This window comes from Poecilia reticulata, chromosome 3 (genome assembly GCF_904066995.2).
Source record: "Poecilia reticulata chromosome 3, P_reticulata-male-v2, whole genome shotgun sequence".
Classification (NCBI taxonomy): domain Eukaryota; kingdom Metazoa; phylum Chordata; class Actinopteri; order Cyprinodontiformes; family Poeciliidae; genus Poecilia; species Poecilia reticulata.
In genome coordinates, this window is record NC_088832.1 from 33,281,995 (window position 1) to 33,304,457 (window position 22,463).

Sequence of the window (22,463 nt, forward strand, 5' to 3'; positions counted from 1 at the left end):
TAATGGTTTGTCTTTGTCAAATCTTCATGCATGATAAGAAACTGGGTATTTTTCATCTGCATTTCAGATGAAAAACTCTTTGCATAATTTCTATACATTTCATTAGTTACTTTTAATTAATAAGAAAGTGATTAATTTGTTTAATTGTAATCTGGACAATTTATTACCAGGATAGCAATTTAAAAACATTGTAATAAAGGGAAGGTAAGGTTGTTTTATTTATGCAGCACATTTTCAGCAACAAGGCAGTTCAAAGTGCTTTACATGAAATACAAGCAAAGCAACAAAACCAAAAGAGAGACAAAAAGGTAAAAGTATAAAACTACATATTGGTTCCTCATGTTTAATAAGAATAAATAGTAAAAGACTTTGTACAGTCCTGAGAGCTGAATACAGCAAGCTAACTGTAGTGCTTACATTGGCCAGTTCAATACAGTATGTGTTGTGTAAGAGGCAGAGGTCAAAGAAATAGGATTGTATGAAAATGGTTCATAAGAATAAATGTTCATCACTCTTTTGTGTGTTTTGTGGCTCTACAGAGACTCCACTGATCCACGGTGACATTGCTCCAAGCAAATCGAGGAACGCAGACCCATGCACAGCTACCGGCTGCAAATGGCCCAAATCTGAAAGCTATGTCTACGTTCCCGTCCAGATCTCCCCCTTATACAGTGAGCACAACCAGCACCTGAATAAATACACATTGGTCTTTAAAATAGTCCAAACCTTTACATGTTTGATCCTGTTTATTTCAGAAGACAGAGGGAACAGATGGCGTCTGTGTTGGAGTTTAAATGCCAACCATGTTTTGTAGTTAGGACCTTGGTACAAAATCTTTTGAGTGTTTTGTTTTGCCCTGCAGCCCAAGAAGAGCGTAACGTCATCCTCCGGGGCCTGCTGAGCTTCCACACCTCCACCTGTATTCGCTTTGTCTGGAAGAATGTGACCCATCAGGACTTTGTTTACTTCTACTCCGGAACCGGGTAGGAACAGTCACACACTCACATGCTGCGCTTTTTACTTCCACACGTTTCCACTGATCTCCTCCTGATCTCCCCATCAGGTGCTGGTCCAGCCTGGGCCGTCAGGGCGGACTACAGGTCGTGTCTCTGATGAAAAATGGCTGCCTGTACCACTCCACAGTGCAGCATGAGGTCAGCCACGCTCTGGGCTTCCACCACGAACAGGTCCGCTCTGACAGAGACTCCTATGTCCAGGTCCTCCCTGAGAACATCATCCCAGGTCGGCTCACTCACACAAACAAACAGGGCTTAATATCTGCAGAGCATCTTCAGCAAAGAGCAGAGCAAATAGTTAGACCTGAAAACGAAATGATTTTAAACAAGTCAGAGATTTCTGTATTTTCCACATTTGGCCAGAAACTCTTTGTATTTGAATCCATTCAGCCTTTCAAAGGGGACTTAACACTTTCCAAATGACCTAAATCACAGAGAAGTCAGTGGTTTTTGTGTGGGAAATTTGGAAACTGACATTTAAACTGTAAGATCACTCTGCCTCATGTTCTACTTTTATCTTTTGCTGTGGAAAAGTGACATTTCCATAAATAAAGTTACAATTTAAAAAGTTTTTTTTCATAACCAGGGAATGAAAAAAACTTTGATAAGGTGCAGACTAACAACCTGGGCACTCCCTACGACTTCAACTCTGTTATGCATTACAACAAGTGAGTCTTTGTCTGTGGCTTCACAATTATCTTCTATTGTGTTACACAAAGCTTGTTGTTTACAGTCTGAGTGCAGATGCATTCTGTTCATCACTTCCTCCTTCTTCCAGGTATGGCTTCTCCAAAAACGGCCAACCGACTCTCCTTTCCAAAGCTAATCCTTCCCTCGACTTTGGAAGGGCCACGTCGATGAGCGCCAACGACATCGCCCGCATCAACAAGCTCTACGGATGCTGTGAGTAAAACATTAAGCTTTTTTAAAATTTCTCTAGCGTTTCCAGGAGCTTGTGTCATTTACAGAACTTTTTCTCTCAACTTAAATTTCAACAGAGTAAAGGAGAAACTTCAGCTCGCCAACGTTACCCGGCTCTGACCTGCTCCTCTCACAAAATCTCATCTCAAAGCAGCAGAAACTCTTTTTCTGCCGTTTCATTTACTATATATCTATATAACTACATAACTGCTGAAGACAGTCGTCTCTTACATAAAGAAGCTGATTTTTGGATCAAATTTTAAAAAATATACGGCAGGTTCTCCTGCTGGACGAGTGTGGTATTACATCTCCATCTAACGTCAGAATACATATTGGTGTTTATCAGTGAAGGATTTCTTAACAAAAAAGTTTTTCTTTTGAGTTTGGGTTGGCTTTCTTTTTTTGCATCTACTATAAAAAATGAAAAGGAATGTTTCAATTGAAGATAAATCTAAGGGGAATTTTGGTTAAGTAAATTATGATGTGTCATAAAAGCTGTGGAAGATGGAAAGATGGATTGGAATGGTATAAAATGTCTCAATAAAAGTACATTTTTCAAGAATGTACAATCTATGGGAATGTAAAATGTAAAAGTTTCCCAATCACATTTGACCTAAAAAATGTTTTTATCAACATAATGCAACAAGATCTCATCCCACAAGTTTGGTTCTTGTGACCAACATGTTTGTTTTCTGAGATTTAACGATGTTGTAATCCATTCAATCAACTACCAAATAAAATGTGATCATTCCAACATCAGTGTTTCTTTATTCTCTGCTAATCAACCTCCTGTACGCTGCTCAATCAGCTAATGGTGGAAAAACAACTTAAAGTTACAGGAAAACTGTTTATCCGCAGTCATCTGTGGCTATGCTAACTAGCAGGCTATGTTGTGGCGAACCAGCTGTAGCTTAGCAAAAACCAAGTGGATGAGAGTGATTGACAGCGCTAAGACCCGCCTCCTGGCTCTGATTGGTTGTTTCTGACTGAGTGGTTTGTTTCTGCACAGGATCTCGAGTTTTGCACAGATTATCTGTCTTATATGATACTGTCTGAACATAATGATAATATTAACAAGTATGTAAAAATATTTTTCATATAAAAGTTACATTCTGGAGCTGTAAGTGACGAGTTACTGAAACTTTTGTGATGAATACTCATGTTAGAAAGGATGTAGCTTTTAATTTGCTAGATGAGATACAGAAAAGCTGACTCACAAAATGCCACTGTGCTTTGCCTCATAATATTAACATATTTATGTTCTGCATATGGTTAATATCATGACCTCCCTGCAGAAATGTGGTAGAATTAATTATAATAATAGCACATACAATACGTACAATAAAAGAGCATGCAAAAATAACAATGACACAGGATAAAATAAGCAATAAAAGTAGAACAATAGTAACATCACCGTCCTGATCCTCCAGCTCCAAGACTTAAAAACAAATGAGTTTTCAGAAGAGATTTAAAATCACCCAAACTTCTGGGAGAAAACAGCCTAACATTTTGAGAGCTAAAGGCATTTTGTTTTCAGATGGGATTCTGTTTCTTTTCCATTTTATATTTTATTCAGTGACTTTTTAGAAAAAGATCTGCTTCCTTATAAATAGCAGCTGGACATTAACATGAGCTGCGTTAAAAACTGCTACATTGTGCAAAGACAGGACCAAACAAACAGTAACAAATTTCATCAGCAACTTGTAACATCATTGGTTTATTTTAGGAACAGACTGTCTAGTTCTGGATTGATCCCATCTGGATTAATGATGGGTATAAAAAGCTTGGTCAGCGTTTTCTTGTGTCAGACGGGACCTGAGCCTCAGCTGCTCCTTCAGGTAAACGGCTCTCAGACTCTCCTTTAACTCTCATTTCTTTTCTTCATCATGTTTGCATGTGTTGCCTTTTAACCTGAAACAAAAAGAAAACATATTTTCATTACGTTGAAGCTTCAGGACCTTCATCATGATCCTGGTTTTTCTGTCCCTTCTCTTCATCTCAGTGGTTAACATGGTAAGTTTATGATGACGGGATTAAACTACGTTTTACTGTTTCACCTCACTGCTTAGATAAAACTGAAGATTTATGAAAGGCTGTGCTTGGTTTTGATTATATTTATGTTCAAAAATAAGTTTCAACATTTAAAAGATTTAGAACAAAATGTTTTTTTGATTCGTTTGCCAACAAACATGTAGCAAAGCGTCACCAAAATGATGCAGTTTTCTTACGTCTGTGTTCCAGAGTCCGGTAGTAGAACCAGCTCAGTCTCCCAGTGAGTTTGAAACAAAGATCTTTTTTATCTGACACATCAAATGCATAAATTTAACCAAAGGTTCTGGCAACATTTCTTTCTCAGAAGAGTTTATGGATATCTTTAAAAGCTTCCCACAACTACAAGCTGACAAAGGTGAGACACAAGCTCAAAACAAACAACCTGGCAGATAATAATGAGAAAAAAAATATTATTCTAACACTAGTCTGTAAAACAAACAAACAAATACGCATGTTTTTGATGTCAGATTAATTTGAAATTGCAGTCTTGTTTTTGCATTCCTGTCTGTGTCTGCGTGTCATTTGCTGTGTTGCAGGGCCAAAGCGATATGACGACATTGCTATGCCAAAAATCTTAAAGAGGAATGCTGACCCGTGCACCGTCGTAGGCTGCAAGTGGTTCAAATCTGGAGAGTACGTCTACATACCGTACTACATCGACTCTAATTACTGTAAGCTTCATGTGAACCATGCAAAAAGACTTACAGCTGAGGTCAAATTTACACCTGCTGCTGAAACTTTACGCTTTTTCAAAGATTTCTCAAATGCTGTTAAACAGATTAATGATTTTTCAGTATGACCTTTCCAAACATCCTACTTTTTATTTTGAATTCTTAAAAAAAAATTTTCACAAAAACCCAATTATTACCCCCCTTAAGAACTGGCCTTTTTATTTAGCCAAAGCACAAACCACTGCTGTGAAATCATGTGCTTTCACTTGTATTCAATCAATCACCAATAAAATTCTCATTAAGGCTTTGGGCTGTCACCTGAGGAAGCATCGCACCAAAAACAAAAGAATTCCATTTAGACTTGACAAAAAGAAATGGCTGATGCTCACAAAGCAGGAGAAGAAAATGTAAAGTTATCAGAGCTCTGAACAGAAAAGGACTGTGAAGAGACACGTTCAAGGACAATCTGGACAAAGATTATGGATACTGAAGCCAGATGAGACCAAAGCAGCAGCAGAACCGGGTCTGGGTTGTCGCTTTGTCTCCCAACACAACAACATGAGCTGCATCCTGAAAACCAGGCTGAACGTTCCTGACTGGCCCATTCAAAGCCCTGACCCATTAAAGAGCAGAGTCCATGAGAGAACCATCAAATCTGGAGGATTCCTCTGGAGAGATGCAAAGACTTGCTACAAACTACAAAACGTGACTGAATATTAGCATCAGAGCAACGATTTATTTTGAATGTTCAAGGTTTTGATTTTCAGGAAAAAAAATTGTTTTTGTGTGCAAGAACTAAATAAATGTAAGCATCCAGAATAAATAGAAAAGCTTAATTAAAAACACATTTTTGAATCTTTGAAAAAAACTTAGAATTTCATAGGGTGCCTAATAATTTTAACTGTATCTGTATTTTTAGTAATATAGGTACTAAGTTTTCTTTTGTTTTTGTTTTTTTTCAGCTCCGGCAGAACGAAACAGAATCCTTGGAGTTCTGGAAAGATTCAACATGTCCACCTGCATCCGCTTTGTACCGTTTAAAACGAAGAATTTTGATTACCTTTATTTCTATACTCAACCTAACGACGGGTAGGAACATGAACACACACACACGCACACACACACACGCGTACACACACATGAACACCTACACACACACATATGTTTACTTGCAGTACCATCTTAAAACAGCAGGGGGACCCCACTTTGACACACAATTGATACACACTTTTCCAGTTTTTGCTACCTTGTGGGCCAAGTGAAAAAAATGCATGAGGCATGTTAGGAGAGCATCCCAAGCTGCTTTAGAGTGGTTTCCATGCAGGGTCCAGCATTTTGGGCCCACAAAGTAGCCGGGCCCCTCAACATTGGTGTGCTCCCGTGCTCAGGACGCCGCGTGTAATATAAACAAGTACACCTAAATGTACACAGAGACACACACGGACTCAAACACACGCACGCATGTACACACATGTACACACACACGTGCACTTTCGTATCTCTATTTTCTTTGCTGAGACTTTTACTTCCATTCATTTGAGCATTTTTGTTTCCAGTTTTGTTTGTGTCTTTATTGTTTATCTTATTGTTTAAATTCAGTTCTGAGTTTATTATTTAATTTCTTTGGGTGCTCACTTAGATTTGGGGTTTGATTTGGTTACTTCATTTAGATTTTGCCTTTATTTCTCCCTTCGAGGGTTTAGCTTGAGGTTCTTTTGTTGTGTCACAATCTTCCATGTCCAAAATCCTGCAGTTGCAAACCAAACTGCTGTGTGTGATCTCTGGCGTTTTTATTATCTTCATCACATTCTGCTTATCAATGTTTCTGAGGCCAGATGGGAAACATGAGACAATGTTTCCGTTTTGTCCTTCTGCTTCACTTCCTGCTCCTGTTTTTGCTTCGTTCTTGTTTCCCAGTCCTGTTTTATTTGTATCAGGAGAGGAGGTGATATGATACGAGTATCGAGTTATAATTAGGTTCAGTGAACCAAATTCTCCAAAAGGCAAGATTATGACGAATAATTATCACTTGGACCAAAATCATCACGTCAAAAGCCCTCACTGATGAAGAAAAACAAATAAAAAAATAAAATGAACTAAATAAAGTTCTTCATTTTTGTGGGTTTTTTTGTAGGAAAGAGATATTATTTATTGTAGATGACAAACTTCAAATTTTGCATGTTTGCTGTGTTAAAATAAAGACATCCAGTTTTCAGTTTCTTTTAAATTTATTCTCAGGCATAAAAACGGGATTTGGGTCACTTTCTTTTAAGACTCTTTCCAAATCCAGTCGAGTTTAATAGATTCAATAAAAGCTGATCTAGCTAATGCTGGATTGTCAGTAAAAGTCTCCAGATAGATGTGGTTCTACTTATTATAAAAATTTAGTTGTGAAAAAAAAACCAAAAATAACAAAAAAAAATATTTGTGCCATTGTTAACATTTTCTATTTAAGAAGTTATAAACTTAGCATTGAAAACATCGTCCTAAAAAAATTACAAATTGTTGGATGACTAAATTTCTTGAATTGCAGTCAGGGCCAAACAAAATTAATACAAGGACGACGAATGGCCCCCAGGCCACAGTTTGGACACCCTGTTCTAGAATAAGCTTCTTAGATTTCTGACTTATAATGGTCAAACTACAGCTAGCCGTTAGCGGTTAGCCATTAGCTCTGTGTGTGCTTGTGTTTGTATTCCAGGTGTTGGTCCTACATTGGCCGTCAGGGAGGAGGCCAGTTCATCTCTCTGGAGAAAAATAAATGTCTGCGAACCTCTACGGTGAGCCACGAGGTCCTTCACGCTCTGGGCTTCAACCATGAGCAGGTCCGCATGGACAGAGATAAATACATCCACGTTTTATTCCAGAACATCAAACCAGGTCGGTAACATCGATGTAAACGTACACAGATGGTCCATTTGAATGAATTGGTTTCAGTTTGTGTGTGTCTCCTGTTTCTGTTAAATGTATTCACACTGTAACAATAACGTAAACTTTTCCTGTTTGCTCTTTCACAAAGAGCAAAAGTTTAACTTTTGGAAGGTGAAGACCAACAACATGGGATCTCCTTACGACTACAACTCTGTCATGCATTACAGGAAGTAAGTCTTTCCCATCATGTGAGGGTTTTTTATTTAAAAAGAAAAAATGCTGACGCTTATATTTTCCATGAATGTTTTGCTTTGTTTTGCAGGTATGCTTTCACCAAAAACGGGCGGCCAACCATCGCTGCCAGGTCTCATCGAATCCACAGCTTTGGAAACCCTAATGGAATGAGCAACACTGACATCGACCGAGTCAACAAACTTTATAACTGCAGGAAAAATAAAGCATAAACTTTTAACATTTCTCAAAACAAAAAGAAATTCTAACAGAAGATTTTTAACACTAATCATTTAACATCAGTGTGAACCAGAAATGATCAAACTTAGTTTACAGAAACCAGGAGTTATTTTATCTTCAACTAGTTACATTTACTTCATTCTGAGTCACGTTTTTGAAAAATGTACTTTTATTAGTGTTTTTACTTCGCTGCACTGTTTACTTTTACTTGAGTAACTTTATTATGAAGTGTCACTACTTTTGCTTGAATAAAATTGATCAAGTCTCAAAAACAAACATGTTTTAAAATTCACCAAACACAGAGACACACACTGCAGTTTTTATTGAAACAAACTGATTTATATTGTCATGTTCATCCTTAAAATACCAAAACTTGAAGAGTTGTGTGAACAAACACATTTTGTGATTCTCATGCACTTTATTTTAGCTACTTTCAGTGGAAATGCATCATATTTCCCTGAAACACATTTTAAGAAGGTTTGACACGACGTTCTCATCACTGCCTCTGATAGCATCTTTGCATTAAAAAGCTATTTTAGTTTCTGTTTGCTTCAGCAGTTTGTTTCTGCATGTTGCTCATTCGTCTGTTGCTCAACTTCTTTCAACAGGGTTAGGATGGGATTTTTTCAATCAATCAATCAATCAAGTTTATTTGTACAGCAAATTTCAGCAACACGACAGTTCAAAGTGCTTTACATCACGAAAACATAAGAAAACACCATAAACACATCATTTAGTTGTGGAAACTAATAGCAGACATTAGATTTTTATCATCATTACGCATCAAATATGTTGGGCATTGTTCCATTTAAAGCAGCTCTAACCTGCTGGGTTTGTAGTCTACATTTAAAGGAACTTAAGTGTTTCTGCAGTTTTCTGGAAGTTTGTTCCAGATTTGTGGTGCATAGAAGCTGAATGCTGCTTCTCAACCTCTGGTTCTAGTTCTGGTTCTGGTCTGCATCCTGAGCCAGAAGACCTGAGAATGATTTATAAACTAACAGTGTCTTAAAGTGGCTCTGTGGGTAGAGTAGTCATCTTGCAATAGGAAGGTTGTAGGTTCGCTTCCACCTTCCTCCTGCCACGTGTCGATGTGCCCTTGAGCAAGGCACTTGACCCCAAATTGCCTACCGAGCTGCGTATCGGTGTATAAATGTGTGTTTGTGAGTGCGAATGGGTGAATGTGACTAGTGTAAAGCGCCTTGAGTGGTCAAAATGATCGGATAAAGCGCTATAAGTTCAGTCCATTTACCATTTAAAGTTTATTTTCTTTCTGAACCAACGGTACCGCCGGTTCTGCTGAAAATCTCAGCTACAGCACCAGCCGCCCTCGTCTTCTGGACAAGAACGAGTTTTTATTTTCTGTCCCTTTTTCATCTTTTCTTTGGACCTATGGACATTTTGTCTTCACAAAATGTCCATAGTTTTAACAAAGAGACTGTTTGTGTAATAATCCATCTGTAAAGTTGGGCTATTTTGTCAATAAATTCTGGGAGTTGATCAGAAGGAAGTGATCGGTGATCATTCCTTGTTGCGATGAGTTTCTTCTGCTGCTGGTCTGAATTCATTCCTTAATGAGAGACTAATTTTGGCTTATGATGCCAAAGATTCTGGAATTAGTGCTTCAATTCAGTTAAAGAAACTTGAACTTTATTACTAATTTAATTAATAATAAATTAACTGCAATTAATAACTAATTACATAAAGCAAGCGTTGATGAACACTCCGATCCCACCGGGGCTGAATGTGGCTGCTGCTCTTTGTAAGATGCTCTTTATTATTAATGCATGTTTTAGAGTGAAACCATGTTGGAATGGCTGAAAATAAGGATATAAACAACGTTAAGTTTTATTAAGATACGTTTTCATACAAGGCTAGATTGATTCAGTTAATGTCCCCTAATAGATTAAATAATCATTTGAAAATGACTTTTTCCATTTATTCAGGTTATTTTCTTCTGATAGGAACATTTTATCTGATAATCACGATTATTTAAGTGTGCTTAAAAAGAGCTGTTTCAAAACAAAGATTGGGAACAGATAGCTGAGTGTTTGTTTGTGTTTTTTACTTTTATCTCTAAAACCCTGAAGTCATTTCAACACTTTACCTGATCTTATCTGGTCTCTGCTTAAAAATAAGAACTGAGGTTCTGTGCAGAAGTCAGAAGTAAATTTAAGGCGGTACCGTTGTTAGTTCAACTAAGTTTAAGATCTACAATGAACAACATCCTTTCCCTACAAAAAAGTAAATAAAATCAAAATAAAATACAATAAACAGGCAACTTTATTTGTTTGATTTTATTTATTTTTTCAGTTTGATCTGAAAGTACTTTTGACTATTTTGGACCTGGTGACCAAAGGTTTGCATAGCGCTGCTCCATGTGAGGATTTGAGTTTTCAGTTAAATTAATTCTATCCAACTCTATAACAGTCACAAAATGTCACCAAAATCGCTCTGTCCCTCTAAAATCCTTCAGAAAATCGCAAAAGTGTATCAAATTGTATCGTTAGACAAATATCGCAATATATATCGTATCGTGAGCAGAATATCGTGTATCGTATCGTGAGATTATTGTATCACTACAGCCCTACTACCTGGGGCATCAGCGTTCTCTTTCACCGCTATCACCGCCACTTCATGACAGTCATTGTTACAAACCATTCCAGATTAACTTCTATCCAAATCTTATTAATATCATTGATTATTTTTCTCTTTTGACACATCCAGCATTTCAGCTTCAAACATACAATGAGACATTTTAAAGGAAATTTACCAATTAGGAGGTTTTATGCTGTTTCACAAGACTCTTTTTTTTTTTTTTTTTTTTACAAACTAAACATTTTGTTTGGCATTTAAATGTTTAGTTTGGAACTGTGACATGAATGTATGGTGTAAATATGACTTTAAAAAAGGAGCCTATATTTTTCCTGCTATGACAGGCGAAATAACAAACAATTGCTCCTAATTTTTGGTTTGTAACTTAAGAAACGGGATCAGTTTTGAAGTTTCCGTAACTTCTATCAGACCTGTGAGAATCTACTTATGTCAAAGTGTGACGTTACTTCCTGCACCTAAACTTATGAAACTCATCCTGTTAAAAACATCGGCTGTGGTCACTTCTAGTGGTTGAACTGGTTATAAAAAGGAAGCAGCTGAACATCAGCTTCAGTTGCTGCTTCATCCTCTCTGACTTCATCTCATCAGTTACAGGTAATGAAACCTTCAGCATTTCCACGTTGTGGATCTGCATGTTCTGAGAAAAACCTCATTTTAATTGTTTTACTTTTGATTTTCTCAGGTGTTGAGCTGCAGAGAAACTCCACAATGACTCCAAATGTTCTCTGCCTGCTCTTTCTCTTGATGGCCGACATGTCTCTGGTGGGTTTTACTGTCATTTTTATCAGTTTGATGTTAAAATGTGTATTTTTCAAAAGAGTAAACAGAAATAAATTAAAAAATAGGAACAATATAGCGCAAAAATAACTGAATATATCTGAACATATTAAGTTATTGCTGCAGGTTTTTGTTCCTCTATTATATTGGCTTGATAATTGTGTCTCTTCTTAAAAATAAACATTTTAAGGAGCGTAAATAAACAAAACTAATTAAAACATGGACCCACTGAGACATTATGTAACTCTGTGTCTGTGCTGCAGAGTGCTCCAGCTAAAAACGAGGATCCAGTCAGTGAGTTGAATTAAGACAATTTTTATGTTGTATTTGACTGATAAATATTTTAAATCTAAAATCCTTGTAATCTGTTTTCCAGATGAGACGGCCAACTCTCTGGAAACCATCCCAAGACCGAGAATTAGTTTTGGTAAAACTATTTTTAAAATCATGATTTCTGTAACAAGAAAACAAATATACATTAATAATTACTCTGCTTTTTTTACTGAATGATAAAAGGAGCATTTACTTAAATGAAAATCAAAGGGGAAGATTTTTAAATCAAATTGCTACATTTGATTAGTAAAAGTTTACCTAAAGGTAGAAAACAAATTCTTTGACATTCCTCCTTCACACAAAGATGTCTAGAGTTTTTTTAAATAAAGATTTTACCAGCATGGTGTCAGAGGAAGGAGTAACATTTAGTTTTATGTTATCACGTATATAAATGTAGAGTTTTGCCATGTAAGGTCCGAGAGGCGATACATACACAGAGCAGGTTACTAGTTCTTATGCAGCTCCAACAGTTTGTTCAGCATCTGAAGGCCTTGGATGATTCCTGGTTTTCAATAATTCACTGCCAGGCCTCTGCAGAACTGGATGACTGACTGAATTACATCCAGATTGCATCATTGTTTGCTGTTGTATCTGAGTCTCTTTGTCATTACAGAATCATACATCCTTCAGGGAGACATCCTGGTACCGAAAACCACAAACAAGAACGCAGATCCGTGTGTTCTGACAGGCTGCCTGTGGCCCAAACATGGAAGCTACGTCACTGTACCGTTCTACATCTCTAAAAGCTATAGTAAGACGTTCTGCATGAAAAGCTTTTAAAGCATGGGTCGACATAGTGTAAGATCAATCAATCAATCAATCAAATTTTATTTGTATAGCACATTTCAGCAGCAAAGCATTTCAAAGTCCTTTACATAATAATAAAACAGCATGTGACATTGAATAAACAGTAAGAAAGAGAAAGAGATTTTGAAAAAAAAGATTAAAAAAGATAAAAACATTAAAACCCGCACCCTTTAGGACTTCAGTTAAACGTTGTTTAACTGGGATTACTTTAGTCAAGATTAAAAAAACTGGTTCAAAGGTATCGCAGTGTGAACACAGAGAGTTAAGGGAGCTGCTATTATCCTCTTCATTAAATGATCCAAGTATATTTCTGCTATTGTGTTTACAGACATTCTCTGAGCTGCTTAACAGACATGTTGCTCATAATTTACAAAATATAATATAAAAAACTGCCACTTTCTCTGAAAGCTCATTGAAGGAACATTTTAGCTCCTTTGAAAACATTTTTTACAAACCTTGGTGAACCTGGAAGTAACCGACCCCCACGCCCACTTATTCATGTTTCATTACTCAAGAATTAACTAAACAGATTTAAATAAATCTCACCTAATTTTCTGCAGCACAACAAGAACGCAGCATCATTGGTGTAGCTCTTTGGAGCATTCAGCTGACCACCTGCATTCGCTTTGTCTGGAAAAGTGACAAATATCGGGACTACATCCACTTCGAATCAATCAAGGGGTAGGAACACACTCCTCACACACACATTCATGGAGTTTGCATGACTGCATCCATCAATAGTTGATTTGCTTGGTGTTTTATTGCATCATCCAGTTTCAGTTTATTCGCACCATTCAATAAATTCTCTGGTCTACTTACAACATAGTGTTTCACCAGATAGTGCAGATCTGTAGAAACAAGACTGCAAAGGTCGGTTAACAAAAGGTTAACAGACCTTAACTGCAAAATTATAGTGACTGAATCGGGTCTCCAAAGAAGCTATTTAAAGCCAGTCGGATGCAGGTCCTACCAGTGAGCTAAGATGTATAAATAAAGTCTAATTTTTCAAAATCATCAGGGTTATGCAAGCATTACTGAGCAAAATCTGACTATTTGTCATCAACATTTGCATTTAAGTAAAGTTGATTAGGTGAAATTTGTAAAAGTTCTCGTATTACAAGCTAAGCACAAACCAAAAATATTTTTCCTAAATGAAGCCACCATGTTCTTCATCTAGAGATCAAGGTCAGTTATAATTAGATTTAAGAAGGTAAGCAGAGTAAGATCATCATAAACATTCTTTGTGTTTTTCTCTGGTCTCCATGTTGAACATGTCAGGTGTTTGTCCAACGTGGGACGTCAGAATGGAGGACAGTACATCTCCCTGGAGAGACCTGGCTGTGTGGAGCATGGTACAGTTCAGCATGAGGTTCTTCACGCTCTGGGTTTCCACCATGAGCAATCCCGCTCTGACAGAGACAAATACGTTTGGATTCGCTTCCAAAACATTGAGGAAGGTAAGTTTGAAGTTAAAAGAATCTGTTTTATAAATCTGTACTTCAGGTACACAGATAAAAATAAAAAAATATGTCAATATTCTTTAGTTTTAGAGAATTGGTATCTTTAAAATATTGGATTTAGCCAAAAAATATTAAGCCAAGTCGACTTTCCAGGTTAAGTGATCTTACTTCAGTTTTCTAGCAACATTTCATGGAAAGTACTTAAGATTAAATGTTTAAAAATAACTGATAAATATACTGCTCAATAAAATAAAGGGAACACTTCAGTGTTCACTTAAATGTTAAAGTGTTCCCTTTATTTTTTTGAGCAGTGTACTTTGCCTTTCTTTGACTGCTGCACAGGAGCAGAGAACCAGTTCAAAAAAGTAGCGACCCACAACTTGGGAACTCCCTACGACTTCTTCTCCGTCATGCAATATGAAAAGTGAGTTGCAGGAAACTTCTCTCCCATGATGTGATTCATTCAAACTCATGAAAATTCAGGGAGATTTAGTCTGGCAAGTTATTTATCATTTCTGATTGAACTACAGTAAGGGGAAACGCAACTGGAGTCCATGGTGAAATAAACAGTTAAAACATCCTGATAAATTAATCATAATCTAAAGCAGAGGTTCCCAAACTGTGGGGCCATTGCAGGGGGGCGCGGGAAGCCGTCTGGATGAAAATAAATTAACATGAAAGCTGTATGTGCTGGGATTTTACCCAGCACATACATTAGAATGTATTAGAACGGCCAACTCTCTGTTTTTCCTATGTCAATTTGATACAGTAGGGGCTTCCGCACTTCCCATATCTGTGTCCTCTGTCACTTTTATCTGCAGTTAAAACTGTTTAATCTGTTGTTAACATGTGGTAACCTGTTTTTCCGAGCCGCCTTTAAACGCAACATGAGCGCTACGACGCTCGCGCTGGGTTTACAGGTGTGAAGGAGACCTGCTGCTGCTGTGCGGAGCTACACAGGTGTGTTAGAATCATGACAGCAAACCAGCAAAACGCAAAGAACTTTTCACAGTTTTTCCCCAAACTAACCGACTGAGTTGAGTAAAGCTGTTGGATGCAGGTAATGCTAGCTAAAAGATCACCAGCTAGCTAATATCAATACATCACCTTAAGCCTAACAAGTAGCCTGTAGGCTACTGATGTTGTTGTCTATGTTCATCTACGTACATTCATTTTACTCCCAAAAAAGTCGACCCCCCCCCACCCCTCCTGTACTTAGAGACAGGGAGTTTCTAAGAATCCTCTCTTCCCGGCTCACACGCCTCGTTCAGACAGCCATTTGAAATCCGTAGGGGGGCCCAGAAAATGTTTGGAAACCACTGGGGGGTTGGGAACCACTGATCTAAAGGATATATTTATGTCTTCTTTAAGATATGCATTCTCCAAAAATAAGAAGCCTACCATTGTTGCCAAGTTCGATCCTAACTTTGACTGGGGGCGAGCCTATCAGATGAGCGCCAATGACATCGACCGCGTCAACAGGCTGTACGGATGCTGTGAGTAACAAAAATAATTAGTTTTAAAGTCTTAAAAATCTATGGAACTGTTCCAGTAGTCTCTAAATGTCTCTATTTTCTCTCTAAGACTAATATAACTTGAAGAAATCAGCTCAACAACAGCCAAGAATTGATCTGCTGCAAGAATATAATCAGCTCATAAAACGTTAAACTGCAAAATCCTTGGCCGCATTTTTAAAAAGATCATCTGGAGCCACCTGCTGGTCAAAGGTTGCATTGCATCTCCTGTTGATGGGAGGTTCCTCAATCAACTTCATGCAACTTTGATTCGAATTTGCTTATTGCTTTTAACTTTACATAGAACCTCTATGTAAAAGAATAAAATTTCATTTTGATTAAAGCTGTATTCATTTAAAAAATTTAAAAAAAAAAAGGTTTGCTAATACGTTGCTGAATAAAAGGCCTCATGGCATGGATAAAATGGATGATTGTCATTGAAATGGATGTTCTTATGAGTTTTTGCTGTTTTGTTACATTAAAATGAAGGAAATCAGAAAAAAGGTACTAAAGTTTCCAACCAACCAAAGTCCAACAACATGAAGCTGCCAACACCTGAACACCTGATCGACTGGAAGTCTCACTGCCAAACTGGGAAACCCAAAAATCAAGGATTAAAGATCCTGTGGGGCTTTCTGGTCCAGGCTGGTAGACATGTGATGGCCAACTGGTTGTAGTGGGAAGACGAGGCAACACAGTTTTATTTGTATTAGAAGGAAAATAAAAACCATCCATCCATTTTCTTTACACCCTTGTCCCTCAGTGGGGTCAGGAGGTGCTGGTGCCTCTCCAGCTAACGTTCCGGGCGAGAGGCAGGGGTCACCCTGGACAGGTCGCCAGTCTGTCACAGGGCAACACAGAGACACACAACCATCCACACACACACTCACACCTAGGGGCAATTTAGACAGACCAATTAACCTGACAGTCATGTTTTTGGACTGTGGGAGGAAACCGGAGTACCTGGAGAAAACCCACCATGCACAGGGAGAACATGGAGACTCCATGCAGAAAGACCGGGGCCGGGAATCGAACCCAGAACCTTCTTGCTGCAAGGCAACAAACAGCTCTACTGTCGCCACTGTGCAGCCCTAAATATCAGTGAAATGTAAACTAAAAAACACTTAATAGAAATTCGTCAGATATTCTTGATATCTGTCGAAAAGGAAAATATTGCAGAAGAAAATTAAAGTGATTGTAAATAATAACAAAAACATAACTTTCTTGGTAAAGAATAAAATAAGTAAAAGGAACCTGATAATTTAGGACGAATTCAGACCCTCCCAATTCCTTCCAACAAAACAACTCCACGCATCGTGTACCATAAATTAGAACTTTTTCAATTTAACAGAAAGTCAGGGGAGAGCGCGAACGCAGTTCCCCCACTACCAGAAATTATGCAGCCGAGATTCCCACATTTGGGGAATTCGCAGAGGTCAGCAAAGCCGGAGTGCAATGGCTGAGCCTCACCCTGGGTAAACCACCTTCATGATCATGGTGTTTCCTCTGCCAGGTAAGTATGAATTGCTATTCCCGCTCGCTGCCATGCCTTTCACAGACATACCCACATGACTCACGGTACCGACTCATTGTTAGCTTAAATTAAAAAGACAGAGCTGTGTGGCTAGTGTCCCACCAGCTACTACATTCTTGGATAACTGGGCTATAGAAACCATGAAAAATGCAAAGATTTAATGTTCAAACAACGTTTGATTACCCACAATGCAGCGCTAATAGCTAAGAAACAACTGACCTATTTTTACTGTTGAAATATCTTCCAACGCCTCAAAAACCAGAGATGAAGAGTCAAATAAGTGTTACCGTGCTACTAACAACTTTTTTATAAACAGAACACAAACATTTTATTAGTTTTTCTTTTACTTACAGTTCAACCACCAAGTTTCTTTATGACGAGCTGCTGCTGCCACCTGCTGTTCATGAGGAGAAACAGCCTCCATTACCAAACTGATTCAATGCAAAAGGTACACAATAAGTGACTGTTCCTCTAAACTTGTTTCTTGTCAACAGGAGACAAAATCAGTCACCAAAGAAGGATGTATCGCTATTCTTCCTGCTGTTTTGGACTAATATGCCAACATTTTACTGCAGAGGCAAAGTAAGAAGAAATGATGAAAGCATCTTTTGCAGTTTTCTGGAAGTTTGTTCCAGATTTGTGGTACATAGAAGCTGAATGCTGCTTCTCCATGTTTGGTTCTGGTTCTGGATCCAGAGCAGAACCAGAACTAGACGACCTGAGAGATCTAGAAGGTTGATACGGCAGCAGCAGATCTTTAATGTATTGTGTTGCTAAGCCGTTCAGTGATTCATAAACTAACATCAGTATTTAAAGTCTCTGAGCTGCAGGGATTCAGTGGAAGGACTTTAGATCTGGGTGATGTGCTCTAACCTCCTGGTTTTAGTCAGAACTCCAGCAGCAGCAGCATCTGGACCAGCTGCTGTGGAGGATTGATTTTTAGTCCGACCTGTGATGACGCTGCTGCAGTAATCGACGTGACTAAAGATAAACTCATGGATGAGTTTCTCTGCATCTTGTAGGAGGCACAACCCTCAGCAGCTAAAGGCAATTACATTTTCACACAGAGCTCGACTGGTTCAGTTTATGGCCCTTCATAGATTAAATAATCATTTGGAAAATGATTTATTCAGCTCATTTTCTTTCTGACAGGAACATTTTTACTTGATGATCAGGAATATTTAAGTGTGTTTTTAAAAAAAGCTGTTTGCAACTCAGCAGTTTTAAAACAGAGTGGTGACAGATAGCTGAGTGTTTGTAGTTTTTATGTTTCTCTTAAGTTCTTAAGTCATTTCAATGTTTCTCCTGATCTTATCTGGTCTGTTCAAGCACTGAGGTTTAAAGTTCAACCTGAAATCTAGAACTGGGGTTGTGTGCAGAGCTCAGAAGTAGTCAGTATCTTGCATGCATGGCTCTCTGAACGACTGGCAGAAACAATAAAACAAAAGTCTTTAAATCTCTCAACAAACATTGTTCTATCAAAAGTTTTTCACACTAATCGTTTCACATCAGCATAAACTGGGAATTATTAAATTTATCTCACACCGACCTCATGCGATAAAAGAAACCATGAGTTGCTTTATCTTAGTTTATCTTTCATTTTTGCATAATTCTGCATGAAACTGAACATGTGTCTGAGCTGTCAATAGCTTAACAGTTTTACATAGATAATAAAGAGACATTTTATCTTTTGCATATATGTGCTGCTTTGGCAGCATTTTCTTTTAATATTTCCATGGATATTGTAAGGTTTGATGTTAGGGTGTAACTTTATGTTGCAAGTTGGTGGAAACGCTTTGGGGGAAAGAGGAGTAGAGGCGTGAGGCGCTGTTGCACCCACAGATATGTGACCAGGCCTGGTTTGTGCTAAAAATAAGGCCAAAACTTAAATATGAAGCCCATGCAATCTTATTCTATAAATTAGGACATGCTTCCTATTATTATTGGAGCCTTGCAAAGAAATTTTGCTCAATATGTACATTTAATTGTACATTTGATAGACAAAAAGTCTGTCTATGATGAAGCTTGTCAGATTAATAGTACCTTTTGAAAATAACAAGCTGTTAGCAGGTAGACATATTAAAAGATGTAAAGATATTAAAACAAGTCATCTAATTAATCTATAAAATGTTGTTCACTAAAGTGAACTTCATATTCTGTTTTATGGAATGAGTCTGTACATTTGCTCAATTCTTGCCTACAGTTAAAAACTTACAAAATTCAGTCATAATTTTTGTGAAGAATTATCACAATAATTTAGTTTCCTTTTATTGTCTGATTTTATCAAGGGCTCAAAACATCAACAACCCGGGCCGGCCCAAGGCAAAGCAAACTAAGCAGCCGCTTAGGGCCCCAGGGCCACTAAGGGGCCCCCCTCAGTAGAGCTGATATTTATTTCTTTTTTTAGTAATAATATCTATGTCATAATATCAAAAACAATTTCACTATGAAGTGATTTGTTTTTACAATAATATATATTGACAATGAATGTAGAAATTATTATTTTATTGATAAAAGAAAAAAAAAATTGCTCTTGGGGGTCCCTCGTGGCCGCAGTAGGTACTGCACGCTTCTCCGGTAACATGAGCTGCAACAAGTTTGGATGCTCGTTGCAGCAGGTCTCTTGTGCATCACCTTCATGATTCACACCCCATTTTGTTTGCACTGTAGATAAATCTAGCGTAATAAATTATCAATTTATTTAGATCTTTGGGTTTTTGGGTTGTTTTTTCCCTTGTTTAAAAACTTGGCCTTTGGGACCATGTTGCTCTTTCAGTTGTAGTTAGTGCTGAATGTGGCTGCTGCTCTTCTTGCCTCTTTATTATTGAAGCAGAGTGACGGTCTAGGACTGATTCAGACCAATGAACTGCATGTCTTTAAATAAAGACATAAATCACATTAAGGTTTTAAAATGGCCTAGTCAAAGCCAAGCAATTATTCTGCAAGTTTCCATAACTTCAGTATCTTCCATAACTGCAAAAACCTTGGCCCCATTTTTAAAAAGATCATCTGGAGCCACCTGCTGGTCAGAGGTTGCATTGCATCTCCTGTTGATGGGAGGTTCCTCAGTCAGCTTCACGCAACTTTGATTTGAATTTGCTTATTGCTTTTTAATTTACATAGAACTTATATGTAAAAGAATAAAATTATAATTTTGATTAAAGCTGTATTCATTTCAAAAATGTAAAAAAAAAATTGCTAATGCATTGCTGAATAAAAGGCTTTATTGCATGGATAAAATGGATGATTGTCATTGAAATTGATGTTCTTATGAGTTTTTGCTGTTTTGTTACATTAAAATGAAGGAAATCAGAAAAAGGTACTAAAGTTACAACCAAAGTCCATCATATCACTACGTTGCCTGTAGAAATTTTAATGTCCAGCAGGTGTCAGTATTGAGTGACACAGTATCAACACAGAATCGACGCAGTTTTGCTATGTGTCGAAACGATACATGACGCCTCATCTACCCATCACTAGAGCTGATGCATTGTAGAGAATAAAATCCTGAACTTCTGGCTCGTTATTTTCTCTTATCCTCCCGGATTCAATGATTCCATCCGTGGAAACAAAAGCCACACAGAGATGACAGTCAACGCTCCACGTTATACATTTTCAGAGTTTATTCTAACATTTAAAAATATAAAATCACATTGTCAACACAGACACTTCAAACACACTAAAACAGACATTCATATTTACCAGAGACAAATAGAAAAGAAGAAGGAAGGAAGGAAGGAAGGAAGGAAGGAAGGAAGGAAGGAAGGAAGGAAGGAAGGAAGGAAGGAAGAAGGAAGGAAGGAAGGAAGGAAGGAAGGAAGGAAGGAAGGAAGGAAGGAAGGAAGGAAGGAAGGAAGGAAGGAAGGAAGGAAGGAAGGAAGGAAGGAAGGAAAAGCACAGACGTCTTTGGAGAGTTGCAAAAGCAGTTTGTTCCTCACTTGTACAGATTTTGTAGTAAAGGCGTATTCTTCTCTTTAACTTATTCAAATAAGGCGTATCTTTGCTATTCCAACCAGGAGCTGTCTCTGACCCTCTTTAAAGTTAGAAACTCCCTACAATTTGTTTTCAAGATCAACCACCAGTTGTCCCCTTTATCTAAACAAAGTGGAAGCTTCTCCTCCACTGGCCTGAACTCCTGCTGTTTATGGCTCATCACAGATCAGTGTGAAAACTGGAACTTCTCCTGATTGTTTCCCACACAGACAAAAAGCAGATCAGAAGATCTAGCAGGCAATCTGCTGTAACTACAGGCAACATAAAGGTCAATAGGGCAGAATAAGTTACTAATCCGAAAACTATAATTAGGCTATTTCAATCAAGACATGTTAAGTTTTAAAACTAGCACATGTTAAATGTATTTTCTTAACAGCATATTTTATTTTTCTGTTTCTGTTTATAGTTTCACTCAACCTTTCATTGAGCGTTCCACACCACTGGACAAAATTGTAAGCTGTCAAGAAGATGTAATAAAGGAGCAAGACGCTCGGTCTCATTGAGTTTGGCTTGCGATTAATCTACGTTAACACTGCATCTAAGTGATAAAAGCATAGTTTTTATTTTCCTTCTAATCATTTAAAGCACCTTCAGTTGCCTTGTTGCTGAAAATGTGCTTCACAAATAAAACTGTGTTGCCTCGTCTTCCCACTACAACCAGTTGGCCATCACATGTCTACCAGTCTGGACCAGAAAGCCCCACAGGATCTTTAATCCTTGATTTTTGGGTTTCCCAGTTTGGCAGTGAGACTTCCAGTCGATCGGGTGTTCAGGTGTTGGCAGCTTCATGTTGCCGGACTTTGGGTGTAACTTTGGTACCTTTTTCTGATTTCCTTCATTTTAATGTAACAAAACAGCAAAAACTGACAAGAACATCAATTTCAATGACAATCATCCATTTTATCCATGCAATGAAGCCTTTTATTCAGCAACGTATTAGCAAAAATAATTTTTCTTTATATTTTTGAAATTAATTGTTTGTTACTTCCCAATAGTAAGTCCCGCCTATGCCTCACAACTCTTCGGACTCACTACTGCCCAGTTCTCTGTCTAACAGGTCCGGAAAAATCCCCAAAACTTGAGTCTTACCCTAGAGATAGTTTATGGAGAATTATCTATTTAAACTGGGGTCGGAAAGGACTCGTCTAGCTCTGACTACCTTCGATCCAGAAGTTATGACCCTTTACAGTTGAGAAGCAATCAGCTGAGTAGCCCTCACAGCTGCATAACCTCTACAACCACTCCTGTTAACGGTAGCTCCTCTCCTAATATAACGGCACTTGTTAACGGCTAGATTAAATTCAGTGACTTAGATTTTAAGTCCCAGGGTCATTATTTTAACACTCACCAGAGGAAAACACAAAGCCACCCTATCTTTAGAATCATGTATGTTAACTTTACCGTATTTAGGAGAACCAACAATAATTAAG

General features: G+C 37.8%; 2 protein-coding genes and 1 non-coding gene across 4 annotated transcripts in view; 2 read left to right on the top strand and 1 right to left on the bottom strand.

The window, feature by feature from the left end:
* LOC103462952 (uncharacterized) overlaps positions 1-8,545 on the top strand; it is a 159,638-nt gene extending 151,093 nt beyond the window's left edge. The window contains exons 6-19 of the mRNA XM_008406023.2: positions 540-671; positions 863-983; positions 1,064-1,242; positions 1,603-1,684; positions 1,795-1,923; positions 3,746-3,775; positions 3,887-3,950; positions 4,179-4,209; positions 4,294-4,344; positions 4,526-4,660; positions 5,623-5,749; positions 7,362-7,540; positions 7,680-7,761; positions 7,854-8,545. Of these exons, the coding sequence (XP_008404245.2) occupies positions 540-671; positions 863-983; positions 1,064-1,242; positions 1,603-1,684; positions 1,795-1,923; positions 3,746-3,775; positions 3,887-3,950; positions 4,179-4,209; positions 4,294-4,344; positions 4,526-4,660; positions 5,623-5,749; positions 7,362-7,540; positions 7,680-7,761; positions 7,854-7,995 (1,484 nt within the window). The 3' untranslated portion in view covers positions 7,996-8,545. The remainder of the gene's footprint in view (positions 1-539; positions 672-862; positions 984-1,063; positions 1,243-1,602; positions 1,685-1,794; positions 1,924-3,745; positions 3,776-3,886; positions 3,951-4,178; positions 4,210-4,293; positions 4,345-4,525; positions 4,661-5,622; positions 5,750-7,361; positions 7,541-7,679; positions 7,762-7,853) is intronic.
* A 2,337-nt stretch (positions 8,546-10,882) lies between these two features.
* Positions 10,883-15,918, top strand: LOC145551177 (hatching enzyme 1.2-like). Of its 2 annotated transcripts, XM_081605513.1 has the most exons (10): positions 10,889-11,209; positions 11,298-11,377; positions 11,656-11,686; positions 11,769-11,819; positions 12,339-12,476; positions 13,093-13,213; positions 13,811-13,989; positions 14,335-14,416; positions 15,364-15,488; positions 15,577-15,918. In XM_081605513.1, the coding sequence occupies exons 2-10, from the start codon at positions 11,324-11,326 to the stop codon at positions 15,579-15,581; spliced, it is 786 nt and encodes a 261-aa protein (XP_081461639.1). In that variant the 5' UTR covers positions 10,889-11,209; positions 11,298-11,323; the 3' UTR covers positions 15,582-15,918. The 2 variants fall into 2 exon arrangements, with proteins under 2 accessions (XP_081461638.1, XP_081461639.1); XM_081605512.1 differs by lacking the exon at positions 15,577-15,918 and having other exon boundaries at positions 10,883-11,209; positions 15,364-15,496.
* Positions 15,919-16,862: 944 nt separating this feature from the next.
* On the bottom strand, positions 16,863-17,027 carry LOC145551226 (U1 spliceosomal RNA). Its single transcript, XR_014087065.1, has one exon. It is a non-coding gene; the product is annotated as a U1 spliceosomal RNA (small nuclear RNA).
* Between the last annotated feature and the right edge of the window lie 5,436 nt (positions 17,028-22,463).

Bases quoted from the DNA above. Each gene is read 5' to 3' on its own strand.
- LOC145551177 (XM_081605512.1), top strand. From the start codon at position 11,324: ATGACTCCAAATGTTCTCTGCCTGCTCTTTCTCTTGATGGCCGACATG. The intron at 11,378-11,655 runs GTGGGTTTTACT...TCTGTGCTGCAG, and splicing joins TGATGGCCGACATGTCTCTG to AGTGCTCCAGCTAAAAACGA. The intron at 13,990-14,334 runs GTAAGTTTGAAG...ACTGCTGCACAG, and splicing joins CTTCCAAAACATTGAGGAAG to GAGCAGAGAACCAGTTCAAA.